This window comes from Apostichopus japonicus, chromosome 20, assembly GCF_037975245.1.
Source record: "Apostichopus japonicus isolate 1M-3 chromosome 20, ASM3797524v1, whole genome shotgun sequence".
NCBI lineage: Eukaryota > Metazoa > Echinodermata > Holothuroidea > Aspidochirotida > Stichopodidae > Apostichopus > Apostichopus japonicus.
The window spans coordinates 5,542,740-5,565,694 of NC_092580.1; the positions used below are offsets into that span (position 1 = coordinate 5,542,740).

A 22,955-nucleotide genomic window follows, 5' to 3' on the forward strand; every position below is an offset into this window, starting at 1 on the left:
AATAGAAATATGATTCGGTCTGATGATTATGCGCGTGGTCACGTATGTCTCACTGAGTGGCGTAACCAGTGAATGGGGCGTGGGGCAGGGGCGGGATCGCCCGGCCAAATGCCTTCCCTCGCTCTCCAAATGATATTGGTGGGCAAAAAATATTGGAGGCAAATACAACATGCATTTCAAGGCTCAGCTAAATCAGTAAAAGTCGATACCAGCCAATTGCCGTTAAATATAATCCTATTACTTTGCTTTCTGTCGTCGCTACCAGGCCCCGATATTTCTCCCTTCGCCGCACACGCTGCCCATCAAGATAACCTGCTACCGTGCCTGTTATGTCATGTGTATGTCTATAACTTTATATCATCGTTATATCGACCGTCCGAAGTTAATCCTATATTGTAACTTGGAAGCTGCAGCATTGATATATTGCGTTTATTTCAACATCGCACTTGTGAGCTGATATAGACATATCAGTCGTTAGAATAGGCCTCACCGAAATATTGTTTCCAACGACTATGCAGATTGAAGACGATTAATGTAATAAAACCGATAGACCATGGCGCTGCACATACAGTGGCTGGATGTATGAAGCATAAGTTGTTGCAACTTCATATACAAATTTATTTAACTCATAATTATAGTAAATCATAGACAATGAGACAGCTTAAACTTTACTGTTGAAAGAATAGTTCAGACCAAAACGAGAACTTCAGACAAACAATTGAAAGGACAAAAACTAAACCCAATTGTCAAAATCCCATCGCTACCATTTTTGCTTTTTAAGTTCAATTTGGGTAAAGAAAAATTCATAACAGTATCGTTACCATGGTTACAAGTGTTTGGAAATGGGGCATATTGCAAAAGGCATTGTTATACGGACTAAAGCAGTTTGATGGATATTTCCACATATTTCGTCACTTTCGGTTAGTGATGATGCTAAAACAAATACCCATTTAATCTGAATATGAAATCTGCAACCAGACGAGTTATCACGAAGTTCGCTAACTCAGACCCTAACCCTGAAAAGAAGATGAAGAAGCATTCCAAATGTTCCAATAGACCATACCGATTAAATGGAGCATCCATCCACGTCTTGAATGATTATCCCACATTTATGATACAATTCTCCTACAGTTAAACTTACTAATGAGGGATTTGGGGGCTCAGTACAGTTTGCAATCCTGATACATACTTCCATTAATAATTTATGTTCTGGAGAAATAAATCATGGGAGAATAAAGTACATCGTGATAGCAGGAAACATTTCGATTGTATACAACTACCGTGATGATCCTATTCACGATAATATTTGCTCAAACGGCGTTCAATATCTTCAGATACATATTTCCAGAGACGAAAATTCCTACTGTTTACAGTTGTCAAGCAAGCAGGTGAACGATTGATAACACCGATTTCCCGTTTTCAACCATTTGACGGCTTGGTCATCTTCACGTGTGGAAGTAAACGATATCTTCCAGTTCACCACCAAGATGAATCGAGGGTGGGTCTTCAAACTGATATTCCTTGTCTCCTTCAATACTTTTCTCTGTTGGATACCACCCATTGTCGCAAAACTGGCTATGGTGTGTGTAACATAAGGCTTTTTATTTTAGCCTAAGCTACAGTAGGCTAACTTTAGTCTGCCAGTCGCATAATACTAATTTACTAGCTTGACAGTCATTTACCACTAAATGTTTAATATTATTCAGGGGTTATCTTAATATTTCCTAAGGATTATTCACACAGTAACTTTCTATCTACCTAGTATGCACACAGTAGTAATAAAAACATGATATAGTCAGTATTGCGAAGTTCGCCATACTGCGAAGTTCGGGCACCCTAAGAAATACACGATTTTCACCATGAAAACCTACAGGAAGAGCCAAATTTCACCAAAAAGTACGCAGCTACAGTTATTTTCTCTCCAAAATGACCCGTGTGCAAGAAATTACTTACATATTTGTCAATAAAATGACGAAGATCTATGAAGTCTGTTATAATTACTGAAAGAGCAACAGCGCCACCAATTTTTACCAGCGCCACACTGTAGGTTGCGTGTCCGAACTTCGCAATACTCTAGCAAGAAATACCAGTTCCACAATCACAAAGAATCTTCTTGGAAAACAACGTGAAAACAGTTTGCAGGAAAGAAAGTTTGGCCGTGTATCGTACTATAACAAAATTCTCTCACCATATGAAGTATATTTTCAAATGATTTATACCAGAAGATTTAGTTTTGGGGTGTTTTAAGTCTTAAGTGGCGGAACTTCGAAGTCACCATCCTACTGTATATTCCCTCTGCAGCCTGACACAAGATCTCTAAGTGCTAATGTGCTATTGCTAAGAAAGACTAGAATTTGGCTAAGGCCTAGTGTAATACTGTAGTAGTAAAGAAGTACTAGTAGGCCTCATGGTACTACTCAGTTGATCTATTTAACAGATAGTAGTATTAGAAGCTAGTTTATATTATTTTGACCTCTAGCCTAGATAACATATATATTTGAATTTCAAAGATCACTGTAATTTATATGTGGTCATAATGTACATAACACAGTTCAGTAACCCGTAACAGGAGTAACATAGGCTAAATCCCTGCTTGAGTACAGTGCATATTTTGAAGGGAACAAATCACACGATGTATGCAGTGATCTTTATACATAGCAGGCTTTATGAAGTTCATCCAGTCACTGCAGTGCTGTGAGTTTGAGATTAGCACATTACAGCACTGCACCTCCTTTTCACACAGTGCAGTGTATGATTATGATGTATAATCATTTTAAGGCCACAATTTGTTTCTTTTTAAGACTGAATTTGACTAATGACGTGATGTGCAATAATACTTTTCAGTTGTCACAATTTGTCGTAATTTCAGGCTCTGTTACTTTCAAAGTTTAAAGAGTGTAGAATTGATGACCAGGGGCAGAACTAAGGTGCGTCAATAAAGGCCAGAGCAGATACCGGTACACCTGCTGACAAATACTGTTATTACCGGGTATACCGGAAATTTTCGCAGAGCTGCTATATCCAGTGTTAACTGTACTATGAAACACAAGCATGAACCTATCTATATACACTAGCCTAGCCCACAAATGTATTTTCGCTTTTAGTAGGACTTTTCCATCTCCTTTTTTTTTCTTTTGCAGCAACTTATTTAAAAATTTTATTCAAAGATATAAAAAAGAAATAAGTGTTGTTTACGTATCTTTCATTACAACGCGAAAGTACAGTTCAGTACACTTCAGGGACCAGTCCAACCAGAAAAAGTACAGTAGCATTTAATGGGTATGGGAATTACCAGGTCATTGACAGTTTGGATAGTAATGCGTAGAATCGGTATCAGAAAAAGTATGAATAAAGTAATAAACATATTGCGTCGAATCGGTTTCTTCCCAAAATAACTTGTTAGAGCAGTTGACAAACTACGTGCGTGAAATGGAACTCTGACTACATGTATAGCTTAAAGTGAGGGGCAAATTATGAAGCGGTGACAATACTTTTCTTTTGTTCATCTTCTTAAATTGGATTGTTGACCCTATATTTTGTGAAGCTCGCTTTTTATGGAAGTGAAAGTCAATCGGTCAAGTTTTCAAACGATCAAAATTCTGCCCGTTTAAATGTTTAGATCATTAAACGTATTGTTACGTTGGAATGCGAGAGGTCTCGATAACTAATTTTAACGAGACACAAGCCTGGGTTCGTTTCCGTAAGGAACACAGACAAATTGACGAGTCTTGAGGTTTTAAATGAGAACGTAAACTATATTGAACAATGGATTTCGAACCGACAACAACAACAAACGGTAATTACAAATATACAGAAAATTACTCACAAACTTAACAAGATAGGATACACTTTAAAACACGCTGGTCTCTTCCAACGGCGATATCCCACAGCGGCCACGACCTTGAGGACGACGATTCTCGGTCCGTTGTACCGCGAAATTCACTGGTCCTCGACGAAGTTTCTCGCGATCCCAGAAACAGCAGTCACCTTCTTTCCGGCGATGCTCCAAAATAGAAGACGGACTTCCAGCCACAATAGAGTGAAGCACAAGTCGAACTTCTCGCCGACTAAATATTACCAGAGTCAGTCCAAAATCAGCTTTATAGCCACTAACTCCTGGCGTAACGAACTTCCTCAACGGAGACAGAAATTCTTCACCTTCTCCGAAATAAACACTGGAAAACTGTAGTTTCACAGCAAAGTCCTCTTCAAACTTCTGAATGGAAGTGTAGAATCAATCTTGGTATCGATATCTCAATCCTTCAGAAAATACTGGTAGTTGAGCACTGACGATATATAGTAGAATGATATAATATGTGTCGTCGCTTGTATTCGTACAGAAACTGAGAAACTCTCCGATCTGGGCGGGTTTATATACGATTCGCCATGTCAAGAATCATCTGGATCTTTCTCGATACACTTGACCCAGTTTTTCTATTCTTGGAAGTCCTTTGCATATCTTGCGAACGTTCCAGAGAATCCACGAAGATGCCGTGCACAGCTTACACGCATTTCCACGTAAACCGACGTTAACCCGAGACCAGCGCGTCATCATGAGGAATATACTAGAAAAATCGTGTATTGCTCATTACATAAATAACATTCTGACGTTAACCCGACCTAATTTCTCAAATACTGATTTATCACGTAGGCAATTTCAATTACTCTCCACATTATAACATTAGGTTTCTCACTAGCAGTGACTAGCGTTAGGCTACAATGGGCGCTCGTAACAGTATGCACAGCACTAAAACACAAGCCATCCTATCCCTTCCTCCTAGTGTACCGAAGCATGTGTTTTGAAACCTCCAACAGGTGCTGTATTCTGTACCTCTCCCCTACCCCCCCCCCCCTCATCCGTGGGTAGACTGTTCCAAATTATGTAAATGTACCCATTCCGTGCTCGTGAATGGCTGATTATGCCTTAACCGTTTTTGAAGGTGAAAACGCAAGAAACATATCGGTGTCCCTCCGTTGACCTTTTGCTCGGTACAGTACATGCAACAGATGCAAGGGCTAAGATTGTGCAGTAAGAATATTTAATGTTTAGGACTACGGGGAGTGGTAAGGTATACACGATAAACAGTAGCAGCAGGAATATCAGTATTCTCGGGTTTGCATGTACTGTCTGGGTTGGTATTTTAATAAGGTATATATTATTTTTACCGGGTATTCAAGGTTGTTTGGGATATACCTGGTATTTTCTGTATATATTCGTTGATGACAGATTTAAATACCGTCGACTGACTATTTTGTACTGGGAGGAGGGAAGCTTAGAAGATGTGATTGTGTCCAGGGATGGGGTCTAATGGAAGGAGTGTCCCTTTCAGAAATTTTAGTAAAATGGAGACTGCTTAGATGCAAAATGGTGCTATAGTTTGCTTCTTTTGTAGGTTGTACTGCATATATTGATAAATACACTCAGTCATAGATTATAAACAAAGATACGTTGTAAGTGACCTCAAATATATAGTATATTTGTGTGAATTATCAACATATAATGGTTATAATTCTCATTAAAGGGAAGGATTAAGAAATGCTGCAAGAGCTAAACATGGTACAAGTGGTCTTTTTCCAGAAGGTAAGTTTAACGCACTGAAATTGAAGATTAAGGACTTTCTAGGCTTACACATCTTGGTTCAATTTTCCGGGCAAATTTCTAGATGTATAGCTATGTTTGTACATAGGAATATCATATTATTTTACAAGAGATCAGTCTTACTTGTCTGTCTGTCTGTCTGTCACAAAGCAGCTATTCATCGACATGATTTCAAAGAGAAATGTCAAAAACAAACAAAAGAACCTAAGGGTAATGCAGCAGCTCTAAGAAGTAGCATGATGCAGGTAATAATTTATCCAGTATCGCATCGCAAAATACTACGAAAAATGGGTAGAGTTATAGGTGTGTAGCAGTGTTTGTACGTAGGAATCTCATAGTATATTACAAGAGATCAATTCAAACTTTGATCACTAAATTATTTTACTTGTGATGTATGCAACGATGGGAAGTGATGCTTGAAGTACAATGCAGAGTGGTCCTCCTCAGAAGTCTGAATCTTGTATTAATAAGGCAAGGAAAACTGGCTTGACCAAACTTTGAATATTGGTGTGATGTGAATCTAAGAAAGCCACTAAAAATGTTGAGTCAAGAAGTTGCTGTTTGAGCTGCCATGTGACAATAGAGAACTGGAAAATATTGTTTTTGTTAGTGAAATGAATTGATTCATAAATATTCATGTATGAGATTTAGATGTAAGGTTTCTATGACTCAGAGTCTCTTAAACAAATTTTTTATGATTTTGTTCTTAATTCAAATGAAATCAATTTTTTCTTTTGCTACAGAAAAGAAACCAAAGAAAAAGGTTAGTAAAATTATGCAATATATTTCAATGGGAGTCATAAACATGAAGTGTTCTGCATGTTTCATTGAAACAATGCTAATACATTAACAGCATGATAGGCACCTTAAGTAATAAAAACATGTTTATAATGTAAACATTTTTTTGTCTGCTTGATTTAACAATTGATCAAACCAACAATGACATTCTGGACAGTAAGATGACCATTGTACAGCCAGGCCATCACTTAACCCTTGAGATCCAGCAAGAAATTTGCAATCTCATCTCTTTGTTTTAAGAAAAGATAAAGAAGAAAAGTTATAATCCTTTCCTTTCAAAAGCTGTTCATACATTTTCTTTTTTATAGCAATTTAGTTATAAATCTCGAAGTCAGTCTTATCCGGTGAGAAAGGCTCAAACAGATGTCGATAGTAAGGACGTTAGTAAACAACAACAACAACATCAACGTGCAAAAACAGGTTCTCAGAAAGGATCCTCAACTATTAAACAGCACAGAGTTCCCCACAGTGGCGAGAGAGAAAGATCTGGAAGCACAGAAAACAAGGGAAACAGTAATACCCAGAAGAAACAAGTTGTGGATTTTGTAAAGAAGAACAAGACAGTAGGTGGCACATCTGGAGGTGGCTCAGGTAAAAGATCCTCTGAAGTGAGAACCACCAATACCATCACTCTCACCCAGGAACAACTTAATGCTATTCTACAATCTATTGGTACAGCCTCTGGTGGCAATGGTGCTCCTGCGATCGCAATCGGTGAGTAAGGGATGGTGTGGTCAGAGAGATGTCATTTGTTAATGACCAGGGATGAGCTCATACTGGGCGGCACTGGGCGGCTGCGCCCAGCAGTTCTGAATGCCGCCCAGCACAAACAGTATTTTAATCATTTCTGCCCGCACTTTTTGATGATAATTTAACAAATTTTACCATAACCAAAATCTGGGAGAATACATGGCACAGAATATGAAAAATAGCACTAAATAAGCATACTTCATTTGTAAAATTTGTCCAGTGGGGAGGGGATACCCCACCCATGAGATTCCACTCCCAGGGTGTGGATCACACTAGCGCACACTCTACCTGGCACTCAAATATTCCTGAGCACATCCCTGGATGACCAAAGAATTTACCAATTAGCTCAGGTTGGACTTGGTGGTATAAAGAGCTGCACGAAACAACTCTTGACTTCATGAGACAATTTGTAAAATTTATCAACAGTTAGTGACTTTATGACGTAATTTGATAAGCAAAGAACAGAGGAGTCTATCATGATGATGATGATGATGATGATGATGATCATCATCATCATCATCATCATTATCACTTCTTCAGCCTTTAGCAAAATGAGCTTTGCATTATCGACGGATGTTTTGAAGATATCTTGAAGGATATCTGTATTCTTTCCAAACTTTATCAATTTGGTAAAATTGTTTAAAGTAAGTTTCCTAGAACAGTTGACCATCCAGCTTCTTCCTACACACTGAAGAGCATGTGAATTAAATGTCACAGTTAAAGGTAATGGTAATAGGCTCATTGATGTTAGAATATGACTGCTTTGTTATCCTACTTTCTAGTATGTTTTTGCACATTAGTGTTAACTGTTACTATGAACTAGAGAAGATCTAGTTTTTACACTTTCTACATATCTATGACACTTACACAAGTCCTTTCTGTTAGTATGTGCATCATCACTCCTCTTGGGTTTATGATCAGCTGTGAAATGTTAAGGGACTTAAAGAAACCATCTCAAAAGTTCAAATTTAAATAATGGCCTTTCTTTGATTTGCCTTACTCTCTTCAGAGAATGGAGAAGTAAAAGTGGAAAGTCCTGATGTGAAAACCAATGGTACTGTTGGGCAAGAAAAGGATGAAAAGAGGAAAATGGATGACGACAGCAACAAGAACAAAGAAAGTAAGACAATGGATGAGGACAATGAGAAGAAGGAATCTTCCAAGAAAGAAACTGACGATGAAGATAAGAAGACAGTTGCCTCTGAGAACGTTTTCCATTTGTTGAAGCAACTTGAAGAGGATGATGGACGTTCAGATGATCATATTGTGACCGAAGTATCGTCTAAGCCGCCATCTTTGCCAAGAACAGCAGACAGTAATGACAGAAAGATAGATACTTTACAGAGGAATGGTCAGTATTTGTTTGACTTTATGATGTTATGAAATGCTGTGCAACTTCTCCTGAGTTTCTGTACTGCTGTATGGTATTCTTTGATTCAGACAACTGCCTGTATAGACTTTGTGTAACTTACGAACACTTATTTCTTGAGAAATTCAGTCCCATCTGTGAGAATGCAGGTAACAATAGAAATTGCAGGTAACAATAGAGAATGCAGGTTACAATAGAAATGCAGGTAACAATAGAGAATGCAGGTAACAATAGAAAATGTAGGTAACAATAGAGAATGCAGGTAACAATAGAGAATGCAGGTTACAATAGAAATGCAGGTAACAATAGAAAATGTAGGTAACAATAGAGAATGCAGGTAACAATAGAGAATGCAAGTAACAATAGAGAATGCAGGTAACAATAGAGAATGCAGGTAACAATAGAGAATGCAAGTAACAATAGAGAATGCAGGTAACAATAGAAATTGCAGGTAACAATAGAGAATGCAGGTAACAATAGAAAATGTAGGTAACAATAGAGAATGCAGGTAACAATAGAGAATGCAAGTAACAATAGAGAATGCAGGTAACAATAGAGAGTCTTTTGCTTTATGATGTTATAATTACTGAATGGTTCCCTTTCCAAACCTACTTATAAATCTCTCAATTTGTGTGACATAGTTTTAGCTAGTTTGATTTCTGCAATATCAGGTAAAGTTTTCCATGGCATCTATTCAGTTAGCCTTTGGTTCAAATTGTATTCTGGGTGTTATCTGGTTAACACTTCTTTAAGATCATTCTCATGATGCAAATTAGCGGTGTAAACACCATCTGAAAACACCAACGATGATGTAACCTTACTTAGCTATGTCTACTTAACATTTCATTTATACAGTGCTGCATAATGTTTTTACTCAGAGAACTGTCAAAGTTCTTGATGGCAGATTTAGTCATTGGTTTTCTGGTTAGTACTTCTCACTTAGTTTAATATTGTCGCTACCGCTGCTGCTGTAGATCTCTTTTTAAACCTGCACGCCACCACCGGTCCTTCTGGGGCAGGTTTTTCAAAAACAAGACTTCTAATTTATGCTGGTAACTCCATTTTAAAGAAAACTTAGCTTCTAAGCCATCGATAGAAATTCTCAAATAATTTCTTGAAATTATGGTTTTTCATGAGTGCTATACATTTTCCGCTTTGCTTGCAAAAGTAGTAACAAAAGTCCCTATGTCATCAGCCAAGGTCAAGAAGAAATAAAAGAGGATAGAAATTCTCAAATAATTCCTTGAAATTATGGCTTTTCAAGAGTGCTATACATTTTCCACTTTGCTTGCAAAAGTAGTAACAAAGGTCCTTATGTCATAAGCCAAGGTCAAGAAGAAATAAAAGAGGATAGAAATTCTCAAATAATTCCTTGAAATTATGGCTTTTCAAGAGTGCTATACATTTTCCACTTTGCTTGCAAAAGTAGTAACAAAGGTCCTTATGTCATAAGCCAAGGTCAAGAAGAAATAAAAGAGGATTGTTTATCTAGTATGTATCAACCTTGAGTTCTGCCTATCTGAAGCATATCTGTTGTATCAGTTACAGAATTGTTTCCCCAGCAGTGCTTTAGTTTGACCTTAGTCTGAATAAGACATATAAGAGGGGTGTTAATGTTCAGTTTAAGACTGCCTTTGTTTTCATGAGAAACGCTGATTAATATGAAAACTTTTGGCACCTTTGAAAGATGCACGTTACCATTGAGCCTATTCCAATATCTTTGACAAAGTTTCTGTAAAAAAGTTTTGATGGCAAAATTGATTTTGATTCATCCATTTTTTTAGGCCTGAAAGATTTGACATGGGGCAGTTCTGCAGGAATGGGTAACATCGGTGCTATTGTGGGGTCTCAAACCACATTAACCCTTCAGGAGAAGAAAAGACTGGAATGGAAACAAGCATTAGGTAAAGTGGACAGAGAAAGGAAGTATAAAAAGTTTATTTAATTCTTGTAAGAAGTTTGACTCTATTAATAGAGACACAAAATTTCTACTCTGTACATAAAATTGTTTCTTTTTCCTTTGTTTTTTCTACATAAAATGACCACTGAAAGAACTACCATTTTTTGTACCTGTTTTGTACATTTAGGTAACTAATACAGTAATACTGTTCATGTTAGGATTGCAATGGTTGTTATGAGCTACCAAAAGTTAAGGATTATTTTAAACAGAAGTATTCTTCAAACAACTTAAACGTTGCAGAAGGGTTGATATTGTTAGCTAGGCAAACTCAATCAATTAGTGGTTTCAGAACTCGGTTGGCATGAATTTAACTGTAAAAATTGTTCTTCAGACGAACAGAGAGCTGAGCAGAAACAACGGAAGATGCATGAAGATGCACTCCGCAAGTCTCTGGATGACAATGGAATCTATCACAGGCAGAGGACACCTCAACAAGCAGAGAAGATAACTCCTCCAAGTAGTATGAAAAAGGTAAATCTCATTCAGACAGTAAGTGTCTTGTCGTAGTTCAACGATCTGTGTCAACCAGAAAAGCTGCAGCTGCTGCAACCTGCCTTGCAGCAAGACTGCATAGATACAGCAAACAATAGAGATATACTGCAGCAGAGCACCATTGCCTATTGTGTAATACTGCAGTGCATATTGTGTGAGACAGCACAAAAGACTAAGTCCAATACAGCCTGGCTGCAGCTGCTGCAAACTGCCCTGCAGCAAGGCTGCATAAATACAGCAAACAATAGAGATACACTGCAGCAGAGCACCATTGCCTATTGTGTAATACTGCAGTGCCTATTGTGTGAGACAGCACAGCACAAAAGACTAAGTCCAATGCAGCCTGGCTGCAGGATGCTGCAAACTGCCCTGCAGCAAGGCTGCATTAATACAGCAAACAATAGAGATATACTGCAGCAGAGGACCATTGCCTAAAGTGTAATACTGCAGTGTCTATTGTGTGGAACAGCACAGCAAACAAGACTAAGCCCATTGCAGCCTGGCTGCAGCTGCTGCAAACTGCCCTGCAGCAAGGCTGCATAAATACAGCAAACAATAGAGATATACTGCAGCATAGAACAATTGCCAATTGTGTAATACTACAGTACCTATTGTGTGAAACAGCACAGCACAAAAGACTAAGTCCAATACAGCCTGGTTGCAGGATGCTGCAGCTACCTCAGCATCCTACTTTTGACATATTGCCTATTTAAAGGTATTTATTATTCCTGTCACACATGCTGTGGCTACATATCACTATAGATTTGGCACCATTCATCACATTTCTAGTCAGCTAGATAGTATTTACTCGGCAAAGTTACTCTCCCCCATTGAACTTTAAAATGTATCAGAGGCTTAATTTCTTCATATTTCTAGGATTCTAACATTTTAATGGTCCTCATTTGGTTGATTAGCTAGACTTTGCTGCAGCATTTGCTAATTGTCTGGCTGGTCTGGTCTGGTTCAAAGATGCTGATGGTATGACTGATTGGCTGCAGCTATTGCAGGTTAATTGACATGCATGGCATGGCTTATTGACTAAATGTTAAGTCTGTTTAAAGAGTCTTAACAAGTTTCTGCAGGTTTAGCGATTGCTAATTGGTTGCTGGTTTCTGCATCTCCAGTGATCCCTGGAAAAATCAAGATGAGAAATTAAAATGCTGCTGGCACCTACACTAAGATGCCAGGTAGGTTCATTCATTGTGACAAACTTTACCAATTGATAAATCTGATGTGAACTACTGTGCCTTTCGGCACTCTTGTAATATTTAAACTTAGCAATAAAGTACCAGTTTTTAATGTCGACTGATTGGTTTCACCTTCAGGAATCAGCTGAGGATAGACTCATCCCTGAGTCGTCTCTTGGACAGGTTGCAAGACGGTCATTTGTCCCTGCTGCAATGAGGAGCAACTTCTTTATCGGAGTACGTATCGCTGAGGAGCTCAGCTGTTTTAGAATTTATTTATCTCCTCTCCATGATACATTGAAACTACAGATGAGTATAACATGGGTCATGGCAGAAGGGGCATTGGAGGAATGTGTGGTTAAGGAGTATGTTATTATAGTTTAGTTTAATCTTAAGCTCCCTAAAAGTGTATTAGTAGCACTTATAAAAAAACTTATATAACATTGTTCACCAACTTAAATTGAGAATCAGCAACTTCATTTGACAAGCTTCACCAACTCTTTTTTAACCTTGCATGGGATGAAACTGCCATTTCCACGTATAAGTAAAATTTCTAACAATTTTCACCTGATAAAATGAGAAAACCTTTGATATTTGATTAATGCTTCAATGGGGGAGGATTGATTGACTAGCTCCAATTGATAATGCATGGAATGAAACAGTTATTTACATGGGTAGGAAAACTTTTGGCAATTTTCACCTGATAAATTGAGAACCAGCATCTTGATTTGCCAAACTTTGGTATTTGATGAACGCTTCAATGGGGAGGTCTCGGTCGATGAGCTCAATTGATGATGCATGGAATGAAACAGCCATTTACATGGGCAGTAAAAACTTTTGCCAATTTTCAGCTGAAAAATGAGAACCAGCAACTTCATTTGAATTTCTAAGTACGAACCTAGGTGCTCAATTATTTGACCAGAATACAGTGCATTCATACCCGCCAATGGGAAATAATTATAATGTTAGGTTTACAGTCTTGTTCAGGGCCAAGGCTCTCTCACGCAACTTTACATCTTAAAGCAGCATTTTGCGTTTGGTCGCCGTTTTCTATTTTTTTGACAAGTCCATCAAGTTTTTTACATATATCAATCACAAAACAGCAAACTAAGATATCAGCCAAGTTTTTCCCTGCCAACATCGTTAATTTGCGAGTAATTAAGGATATTTGCAGAGAATGAGAAAAGTATCCACGACAAAATTCCACATTTAAAATTAATCGCATACAGTACCCCAAACCCACTAGTTTGAAGTCAACCAATCAGAGATGCAGGTTTAGTTATGAGCCGTTGCTAAAAATAGATTCAAGACTTTGCATTGGCACAACCAGGGAGTTGTTATGGAACTCCCTGGTACAACTGCCATATAGACTGTACACAAATCAAGCTTGGTGTTGGATTACGTATTGGTCAATGACGTTCGTAGTGTTTAAATATTCATATTATGGGCGAGGTTAATTGGGATCCCAACGGAAAATATCTTGGAGAAAAACAAAGTTGAAAGTTGCACATTTTTCGACTTTTATGCCACCATTTGAAGTAAGATTTAAATAGATAAGCTAGTTATGTATGTTGTTATGGCATAGTGAAGTCAGTGAGGTTGAGAAATATCATAGTAAAGGACGCAAAATGCTGCTTTAACCCTGGTCATTGGTAACTTGTCACACACCTACACACCAAAGTGTGCACAATTCAATCAATCTCTCCTGGGGCACCACAGTGCACCACAAACATGTTTCTCCCGGGGGACTTCCCATAGGTGCAGCCACCAACCAGCGAACACAACTTTACTTACAAGTTACCTCGCAAGTCCCCAATTATACACCTGGGTGAAGAGAGGCAATGGAGATAAAGCGCCTTGCCCAAGGACACAACGCTATGATCTGGCCAGGAACCGAACCTGTAATCCTTCGATCACAAGTCCACTGCCTTAACCACTTGACCACAACACCCTCACAAAAATTGTCATACAAAAAAATCACTGTTGAAGCACTGTGAAAGCTTTACGTTCAACCAGACTTGATCTAACTCGTCAAATGAAAATAACAACCAAGAAAGCCTATTAAAAATTCAAATGATGACAATAAAGCAGAAAGACAGATATTCCCTGAACTAGTAAAGCTAGATGCCTAAGTAATAATCACATTTGCCACCCAGAATGTCCTGATATGGAATTTCGTTTTGGTTTTCCATATTTGCATAAATACTGCCAGTTCCTTGAAAAAAAAATGATCACTTTGTTAAATTTGTGAAGATAGACCATGGATGTTTCTTATGCATCATAGCTTTCAGAAATATGGCAGTCATACGTCAGAAAGAAGAAGTCGTAGAATCCTACGAGAAGTGCGTCCCCCTTCCATCTAAAATGTATTTACAGTATCTAAAGTACAGCAAGCACATGATTAATCAAGGACATTTACCTAAATTGGACAACAAAAAAAATGTTATATGAGTTATTGCTGTGCCATTTAACCCTACACTCTTTTGTAATGAGTAAAAGTTACTAGAAATACAGCAAAGCAGTGTTAACACTTCCTCATGTGACTATGCACATAGTCAAACAGTTAATGTTATTGACATTAGTATGAGGTCATAAGAGAGGGGCATAGTTAGTAGTTTTATGCCTTTTAACGATCACCTTAAGAGAGGGGCATAGTAAGTAGTTTTATGCCTTTAAAGATCACCCAGCTGTTATCTTTCCTTACCACGAGGAACACACTAAATAAGCCAGAAATCTTGTACTCTGTGGCTTCATATTTTAACGTTCAATAATTTAACGTTTTACCTTGAAGTTAGTATGATACAGTCATTTTATGGTGCTAATATTAATTACCAATTAAATTAATTGTAGCCATACTGATATTTTAGTACTAATAATGGGGTTATACTGGTACGTTGTTTGTTAAAGTGAAGGACATCCATCTGCGCTTGACTAATTATGCCTTATTTTCATATCTCAAAGTAAGGGCATCCTGTCTGACTAATAAATAAAAAAAAATAATTAAAAAAAGTATGTAGATTTTTTATGTTTTTTTTCTTTACCTGTAAAGTTTGCTGCCAACAATTATTTCATTTGATTTACTTTTCATGTTTTATATATATATTTCTCCTCTTAGGGTTCAGCTGGACAAAGGACGGATGATTACAATGCCCAGCTTAAGAGAAGAGAACAACAAGTATGGATCATAGAAATAGGTAAATAAAGTATCTAACCTTACAAACCAGTAAAAAAAAATACGTCAATAACTTATATACTATACCCTCACTGATCAACCGAACAGATTAGATACATATAGAATATAATTTACAAAAACACTGACTCACGGAATAAATTGCGTACGTGCGTGCTCTCTAACGCACACCTGACTACAGAGGTGTGTTGGAATGCATACAAACTCTAATACTCACAAAATGAAAAAAGGAATAGGATGCATCAATAGAGACTCTGTACTCAAACTGAGGGAAGGATCAGAATTTAATACTCACACACTAAATAAACACTTAGGATACATACAGACTTATACACTAATACTCACACGCTTAGTAAATAAACAAATTGGATATGTACAGACTCTAATACTCACACACTTAATAAACAGATTGGGTGCATACAGATTCACACACTAATACTCACACACTTAGTAAATAAACAGATTGGAAATTTACCCACTCTAATACACACTAAATAAACAGATAGGATACATACATACACTAATACTTCAACACTTAGTAAATAAACAGCTTGGATATGTACAGACTCTAATACTCACACACTAAATAAACAGATAGGATACATACATACACTAATACTTCAACACTTAGTAAATAGACAGCTTGGATATGTAAAGACTCTAATACTCACACACTAAATAAACAGATAGGATACATACAGATTCATACACTAATACTCACACACTTAGTAAATAAACAGATATGTTATGTACAAACTCATACACTAATACTCACACACTTAGTATATTAAACAGATTGGATACATACAGACTCTAATACTTGCATTGACTAAATATACAGGTTGGATATGTATAGACTACACTCACACACTGATCAATGAAATAGATTGGTCACAGACATACTATGAACAAAGTTATCCTCTTTATTTGATAATGGACGTTTACCTGATTTGAATGAAACATGACTTCAGTGCTTGATTCCACATTCCCAATGTGCACATGGCAGCAATTCTGCATTATTCAAATGATCTAATGAAACAAATAATGAGCAATATTGATATCTTCATTTACTTTCATGACCTTCTTTTTTTGGGGAAATTAAGACATAAATTCAAAGATTGAATGGTGACAAAATATGAAAAATGTCATAACATGCTGTAACACCTCAACTTTCATACTTTATGGATTTTTTAAGAAATATTACTATCTTTAAAAAATAGAAGATGATCATTTTTATTCTTTTCATGGTTTGGTCTGCTTCTTTGCATGATGTTTCAAGTTGAGTCAAGCTAAAAACTTGCTTCATAATTAATAGAATGCCAGAAATTTGTCTGGGAATGATTGATCACTTTATTACCAACTACAAAAGTAGTGTGTCACATATCAATATATGTCAAATTTATTATTCTGTTGAATCTATCTTCAAAGAATACTTTGTTCTATTGCAGAGAGACAAAAGAAAGAGGCAGCAGAAAAGAAAGATGCTGAAAGGAGGGAGCTGATGACTGGACATTGGATGGACACTGTGACAGATAAACCCTCATCAAGAACAGAACTGGGCAACAATCAGGTTATTAACTTCTCCTCAACCTTCAAACTTCTTCCCAAGTTTATGTGTCAGTATACTCTCCTTCATCTGTGGTATTCTCCTTTTGCCATTTGCTGTATTGTATTCACCCTCCATTCCAGTTTTGGTGGTAGGATTCTGTGTCACTCCACCTTTGAGGGGTTGTATTCTCCCTCCATTCAACTTGTAGGTATTCTGTATCTTTTCAAATTGTAGAGGTTGTATTCTCTCTCCTTTCAACTTGTAGAGGTTGTTTTTTTCTCTCCTTTCAACTTAAAGAGGTTGTGTTCTCTATCCTTTCAACTTGTAAAGGTTGTATTCTCCCACCTTTCAACTTGTAGAGGTTGTAGATTCATCCAGAAATCCATTCTTGAGATTTTGTCCTGCCATAAGGCTCCTTTAAGAAGATTGGGGAACTTTTAATGGTGATGTTGTATATTATTCAACATGTATCTTTCATTGGCTCTTTTCTGTATTTTTGTCCATAGGAAAATTTGAGCAGCAAGCAAACCAAGAACAATGAGCAACCTTTAGCTCGGGCACCTCCATCTGCAGATATTTTATCACCCAGAGAGATTGGAGATTTGTAAGTAGTAGTTTCTAACCTTTTAATACCTCCCCTGCTTGCTCTAATCCCTCCCCCCCACCCCCATTACCCTAAAAAATATAATATCATAGTATGATTTATCTGTTATCAATTATTCTAGATTATTTGAACCTTTTATTGTGCCAGAAGGTATCTGCTGTTCTATTGGAACCCCTTTGAACTGATAGTAATGAACAGTTTTGGTGGGTAATGTTACTGTAGCATTACTAAATTTGGTTTTTGATTGTGTCAAACAAAGTGAAGATTAATGATCAAATTAATTAGAAATTGTCCTTACTGTCACTAGTGTGGACTAGTCAGAATAATAATCTTCACTGTTACAACATTTTAGTATCAAACAGCAGCTTGAAAGTTTCTTATTCTTTCAAAATCAACTCAAATTTAGCTCCTTTTAGTAAATCCTTTCATTCTTAACCGGGATCAATTTAATTTGTCTATTTGTTTATTTTAGGTCGAGTCCTAGAGGTGGTAGGAATACCCTGACAGATCCTGCTGAGCTGGAAAGAAGACAATTAGCTAACCAGAAACATGTGGAGCACATGGTCAGTCATTTACACTAGAAAGTATTTAGTCTTACTGATGAATAAGTGATATCTTATTGTGATGTTGTCACCTAGTAAGTGAGGTCTTGTCATATTTTAAATCATTTGAAGACGTCCCGTATATTAACTGACATTTAGCCTTTGAAGAAGATCCTGCTAGGATCGAAACGTCAGGCCAACTTACTTTTAAACATTCTCCTGCACAGGCTCTCTAGTGGAAAAGCAGTTTGCTAACAGTTTTATTTTTATTTTGATATGAACTATGTTAACGAAGATAATTTTTAAGGTACCCTGAAAGTTATATCAAGGTGGAAAGATAAAATATATAAATTACATTTTTAGTCGTGATTTTTAGTGTGATTTATTTAAACGAGATTTTGAACTCGACAGCGAGCAATCCAGGAGCAGGTGGAAGAGAAACAGAGACTGAAACGAGAGGCAATGGAAAGAAGGAGGAGAGAGGAGGCAGAAGAAGAGAGGAGGTTGGCACAGGAGAGGGAAGCATTACAAAAACAATTTGATATGGAAAATGAAAACAAAAGAAAAAAGGAGGTACAGATTAATATCTATATTCAGATGTATTCTGTTTATCAGTGGTCAAAGTCTTTTAAGGCCCACGACCCATTATCTCTCATGAGGACTGAGGCATAACCCACTGGCCCCCCACCCCCCACCCTTCAGAATCAATGCTTAAAATGTGTGAGAACCCCCAGCCTTCAGAATCAATGCTTAAAATGTGTGAGATCGCCAGCCTTCAGAATCAATGCTTAAAATGTGTGAGACCCCCACCCTTTAGAATCAATGCTTAAAATGTGAGAGACCCCCGCCCTTCAGAATCAGTGCTTAAAATGCATGAGAGCTAGCTTGGACTGTGGACATTATGTTAAATATTATAGCATAATCGTTCTCCGTCAGCAAGCTCTGAAAACTTTAGATCAATTTGTTGAGGTCCTGTGGTCCACATAAGATTTCTTCACGACCCACTGTTCTGGTCGCGCTTCATGATAAGAGGTCCGGCGCTATATGTCAGGTTCAATCAAAAGTAAAACTCAACGAGAATAAATGACAGATACCAAAAAACAAAGTGGTTATTTATTTGCAACCTTTGCCAGCCAAATTTAGTTAAAGCACACATGACAGTAAATAATATATTAAACATCAATAGAGATAATGGCATCTTAAATGCTTAGGCACACTATGGCATAGTTAACAAGACTGAATAGAACCATCAAACATCAGAAAAATTGTGTTGTTGTGAACTGAAATGTATAGCTAGCTCACACCTTGTTGTGGTTGTGCTTTCTAAAAGGAAGCTCAAAGGATCTGAACATAGATCCGATGTGCCGGATATAACATTTGAAACAAGTGGCAAGATAGATAACATTGCTGTTATCTTCTCTGTCTCTGATAGGTTTATTTACACTGGCGTTACGAAACCATAGTCCACTACCAGCAAAGGCACTCAAGTGACGAAAGTGCGAAAAGAGTTAAGAGCAAAGAGAAAACATGTTAAGACTTGTTAAAGTTTGTTCTTTGGATGAAAATAGAATGATTGGAAGAGAAAGTGGAATATGACATTTTACAACAAGGAAGCTGAACCAGACACAGCGGTATTTAAGTAAATGTTTATACTGTTAAAATGTCTTTAGTTATTTAGAGTTTGTAGCAATTTCTATTATTTCCAATATTAATAAACATTGGTCTCCAAATATTTTCCCTTGACAGGAGGCAGCAGAAGCTAAACAGAAGGCTCTGGAGCAGAGTATCATTGATGCTCAACAGGAAGCACTGGCTGCCAAGCATGCCAAAAGAGTCCAGAAATTAAGCAAGCAGGGACATGACACAGCCAACCTTAGGAGGAGCTGGGACGGTGAGACAATGTCTTTTAGAGTAATGATAGTACTAAAATGTTTCTTTGTGAGGTACTACCTCATGACACTACCAGCCTTAGGAGGAGCTGGGACGGTGAGACAATGTCTTTTAGAGTAATAATGGTACTAAAAATGCTTCTTCATGAGGTACAGCCTCATGACACTCCCAAACCTTAGGATGACATGGGATGGTGAGGCGACTATATTCTTTAAGAGAAATAATGTGTTAGATAATCTTCTCCATGATTTATTGCCTCATAACACTCCCAACCTTAGGATGAACTGGAATGTTAAGTCAAATAAATGTTTTAGAGTAATGACAGAGTTAAGATATGCTTCTTGATATAAAGGTACCTGCCTACCTTATGTCCTGGTATGAAATATAGCTTTCCTAGTGAATTTTCAAATTGGAAAGTCATTATATTGTTGTTTTTTTTTGCTGTTGAGCCCTTAATTTCTCTAAGGATGGACATGGTTTTCCATTTTAAAGATGATTTTACACATTGAAGTTGATGTTTGTGTTATTTAATTTGCTTTCCTTTTGTAGCCAACCGTGCTACAGAATCGTCCCCTAGACAAGTAGTAGATTCTAGTCAAAAGCACCAACCTGTACAGCGCTCACCTCCACCAGAACCTCTGCTCATGGAGACCCACTCTGTTCCTCTTGATACTGTTGTATCTGAGAAGGTAACTGCCAGAGAGACTCCAGAAGGAAGGAGGGATGTTGGTACCTGCACTATCAATGAACAATCCACTCAGACAGGTCTGTAACAGGGTTATACTATCAATCATGGCTACAGCTAGTTAATACAGTGTTGGTTGGCCTAGTGTCAATTTGTAAGGCATATTCTCAGTGCTTACAGTACATATTTGTTGTCAGGGTAACAATTCAAAACAGGCATGGTTCAGTAATACAATTACTTCAATATAGGGCAACAGACTCTTATAACATGGCTAAGTTAATTTAAAGTGCAAGGGGTGACAGCTACACGATTCTGGGAATGAAGGGGAATACAAACTATCACAAATTTGGTGATTATGGTGCTGAGGAATATTATGTGTTGAAGAGATAATATCAGGACACACCAGCAGGTAAATGTAATCTTTACAAGCCGCAAGAGTAAGGTATGACTGGCAGGAAGGCATGATAGGTTTAACTTGTAAGTCACAAAGTGATGTTTGTATTTGTAGTTTAATATTGTGTTTGGCTATTTCCACTACATCCGTAGGCTTTGATTATATCCACCAAGGCGAAGCTCTGTCTCCTAGACTGTTGGAAGCTATCCGCCAGGCCAGTGCCGGAATAGAATACAAGGCAAGGAGTGAAAGGAAAGGAGGAGATACCAGGCCCGAACGGAGAACAAAGACCGACAGAGAAACGGAACAGACCTCGAACAAGAGAGCCGACAGAGAAGAACAAAGACCTGTTGATAAAGAAAGACCTGTTGATAAAGAAAGACAAAAGGAAAGGAAAGGCGAGAAACCTAAATGGGGTCAAAATGTAACAAAGAAAAAAATCTCAAATTCCGATAAGGACTTATCGAAGGTCGGCCGAGGAAGAGAGGAAAGGAGACGTAGAAGGCAAGAAGAGTTGCTAGCCGAGCAGGAACGTTTGTCGTCGAGGAGGCGGGGTAGTTTAAAGAAGAGGGCGCCATCATCAGCTAGTGACGGTTCCACACACCCCGAAGCAGCATCAGCCAGTGGCAGGGTTTCCAAGGCTGTAGAGGAGGGCTCATCTAGGAGTCATTCCAAAACGGAGAGGATTAGGAAGGAAGGAGACGGAGAAACGGTGCCTAGCCGGGTCGCTTCACAGGAATCGGCATCTACGCTGGAAGGAGATTTCTATCCGTTCCTGAGGAGTGAGGATGTAAAACTTCATAACCAGAGTGTATCAGTGACCCCCCCTGTCAGGGAAGAACTACTCCAAAACCAAGAAGTGTACCTTGATACCAAGACTTATTCACCTCCTCCTCCGACTCAGATGGTAAGTATTAAAGTGGATTTGTACCGCTGAGGAGAACGATCATGTATATTTTACAAATGGGTATGTTTCTTCTCCAGGGTTTGAAGGGTCACACCTGCTTTTGATTTATGCTAGGAAACAACTCTTACTAAAAGCTAAGATTGTCACAAAAACTGTTGCTAAAAACTATTCAAAACAATTTCTAACTGGGGTCAATAAAGTCAGCTAAACTGGTTGCATATTCTTAACGTTCCGAAAGTCATGCTCACTTTTGCCTTTCTGCGTTTTCCTGTGAACATGACACCCCATCTGCCTCTCTGCATGTAGCAAAAAGAGTTCTAGTTTTAAGGTCATGAAGAATTATTTCTGATGAAAACATGGTTGGTGCAGAATTTTATGACAACTCTACAACATTTTGAATTTTTCATGTTAATTTGTTTTATCTTGCGGCTGTTAATTTACAGACAGCCATCACAAAAACATAAGTTTCTGTGACGGTATTACTGGCACTCATAAAACAGCCAGATGTTTCAATGCGCGATGCAATTAAACTCCAAAATGTTTTTAATTTAAGGGCTCCTCTGGGAAAGCAGTGCTTCTGCACTGAGCAGGACTACCCTCATTAAAGATGACAATAATAAAAAAAATGATGGGTTTTAGTTGCACAGGATCCCAGGGTGAATGTTACAGCATGGAGATTTGCTGGTGTCTCTATTATATGTACTATAAACCTATTACCTATGTTGCCTATAATGTTAACTATGAGAGATCAATTTTGAAAGATATTAACTTTTGACAGGATCCGTTATTGAATCCAGATAGACTTAAGGATAGTAGTCACAGGCAAGAGAGAATTCTGGAACAGCTCTCCCATCTACGACAGGTAAAAATATTTAAAAATTATAATTTGATTAATATTTGTTCTCACAGTCGGTTAATGTTCAAATGAAAATGTTGAAAGTTGCCACCTTCCTGTTTGTGATACTAACATTAAATTTTTTAAAAGGTTGTGCTTAGAAAGAAAAAAAAGAAAATACTATCGGTTAACAAAATTAGTCCT

General features: G+C 37.7%; 1 protein-coding gene across 4 annotated transcripts in view; it reads left to right on the forward strand.

Moving 5' to 3' along the window:
• The first annotated feature begins 1,333 nt into the window (after positions 1-1,333).
• The window catches only part of LOC139962118 (uncharacterized), a 29,310-nt gene continuing 7,688 nt past the window's right edge, over positions 1,334-22,955 (forward strand). For all 4 annotated transcript variants that reach the window (XM_071962021.1, XM_071962019.1, XM_071962022.1 and 1 more), the window contains exons 1-17: positions 1,334-1,498; positions 5,523-5,581; positions 6,343-6,362; positions 6,706-7,111; positions 8,157-8,498; positions 10,301-10,420; positions 10,808-10,947; positions 12,294-12,392; positions 15,271-15,349; positions 16,794-16,915; positions 17,401-17,498; positions 17,971-18,061; positions 18,452-18,613; positions 19,787-19,931; positions 20,480-20,695; positions 21,162-21,916; positions 22,695-22,778. In XM_071962021.1, the coding sequence (XP_071818122.1) occupies positions 1,488-1,498; positions 5,523-5,581; positions 6,343-6,362; positions 6,706-7,111; positions 8,157-8,498; positions 10,301-10,420; positions 10,808-10,947; positions 12,294-12,392; positions 15,271-15,349; positions 16,794-16,915; positions 17,401-17,498; positions 17,971-18,061; positions 18,452-18,613; positions 19,787-19,931; positions 20,480-20,695; positions 21,162-21,916; positions 22,695-22,778 (2,949 nt within the window). In that variant the 5' untranslated portion in view covers positions 1,334-1,487. The remainder of the gene's footprint in view (positions 1,499-5,522; positions 5,582-6,342; positions 6,363-6,705; positions 7,112-8,156; positions 8,499-10,300; positions 10,421-10,807; positions 10,948-12,293; positions 12,393-15,270; positions 15,350-16,793; positions 16,916-17,400; positions 17,499-17,970; positions 18,062-18,451; positions 18,614-19,786; positions 19,932-20,479; positions 20,696-21,161; positions 21,917-22,694; positions 22,779-22,955) is intronic.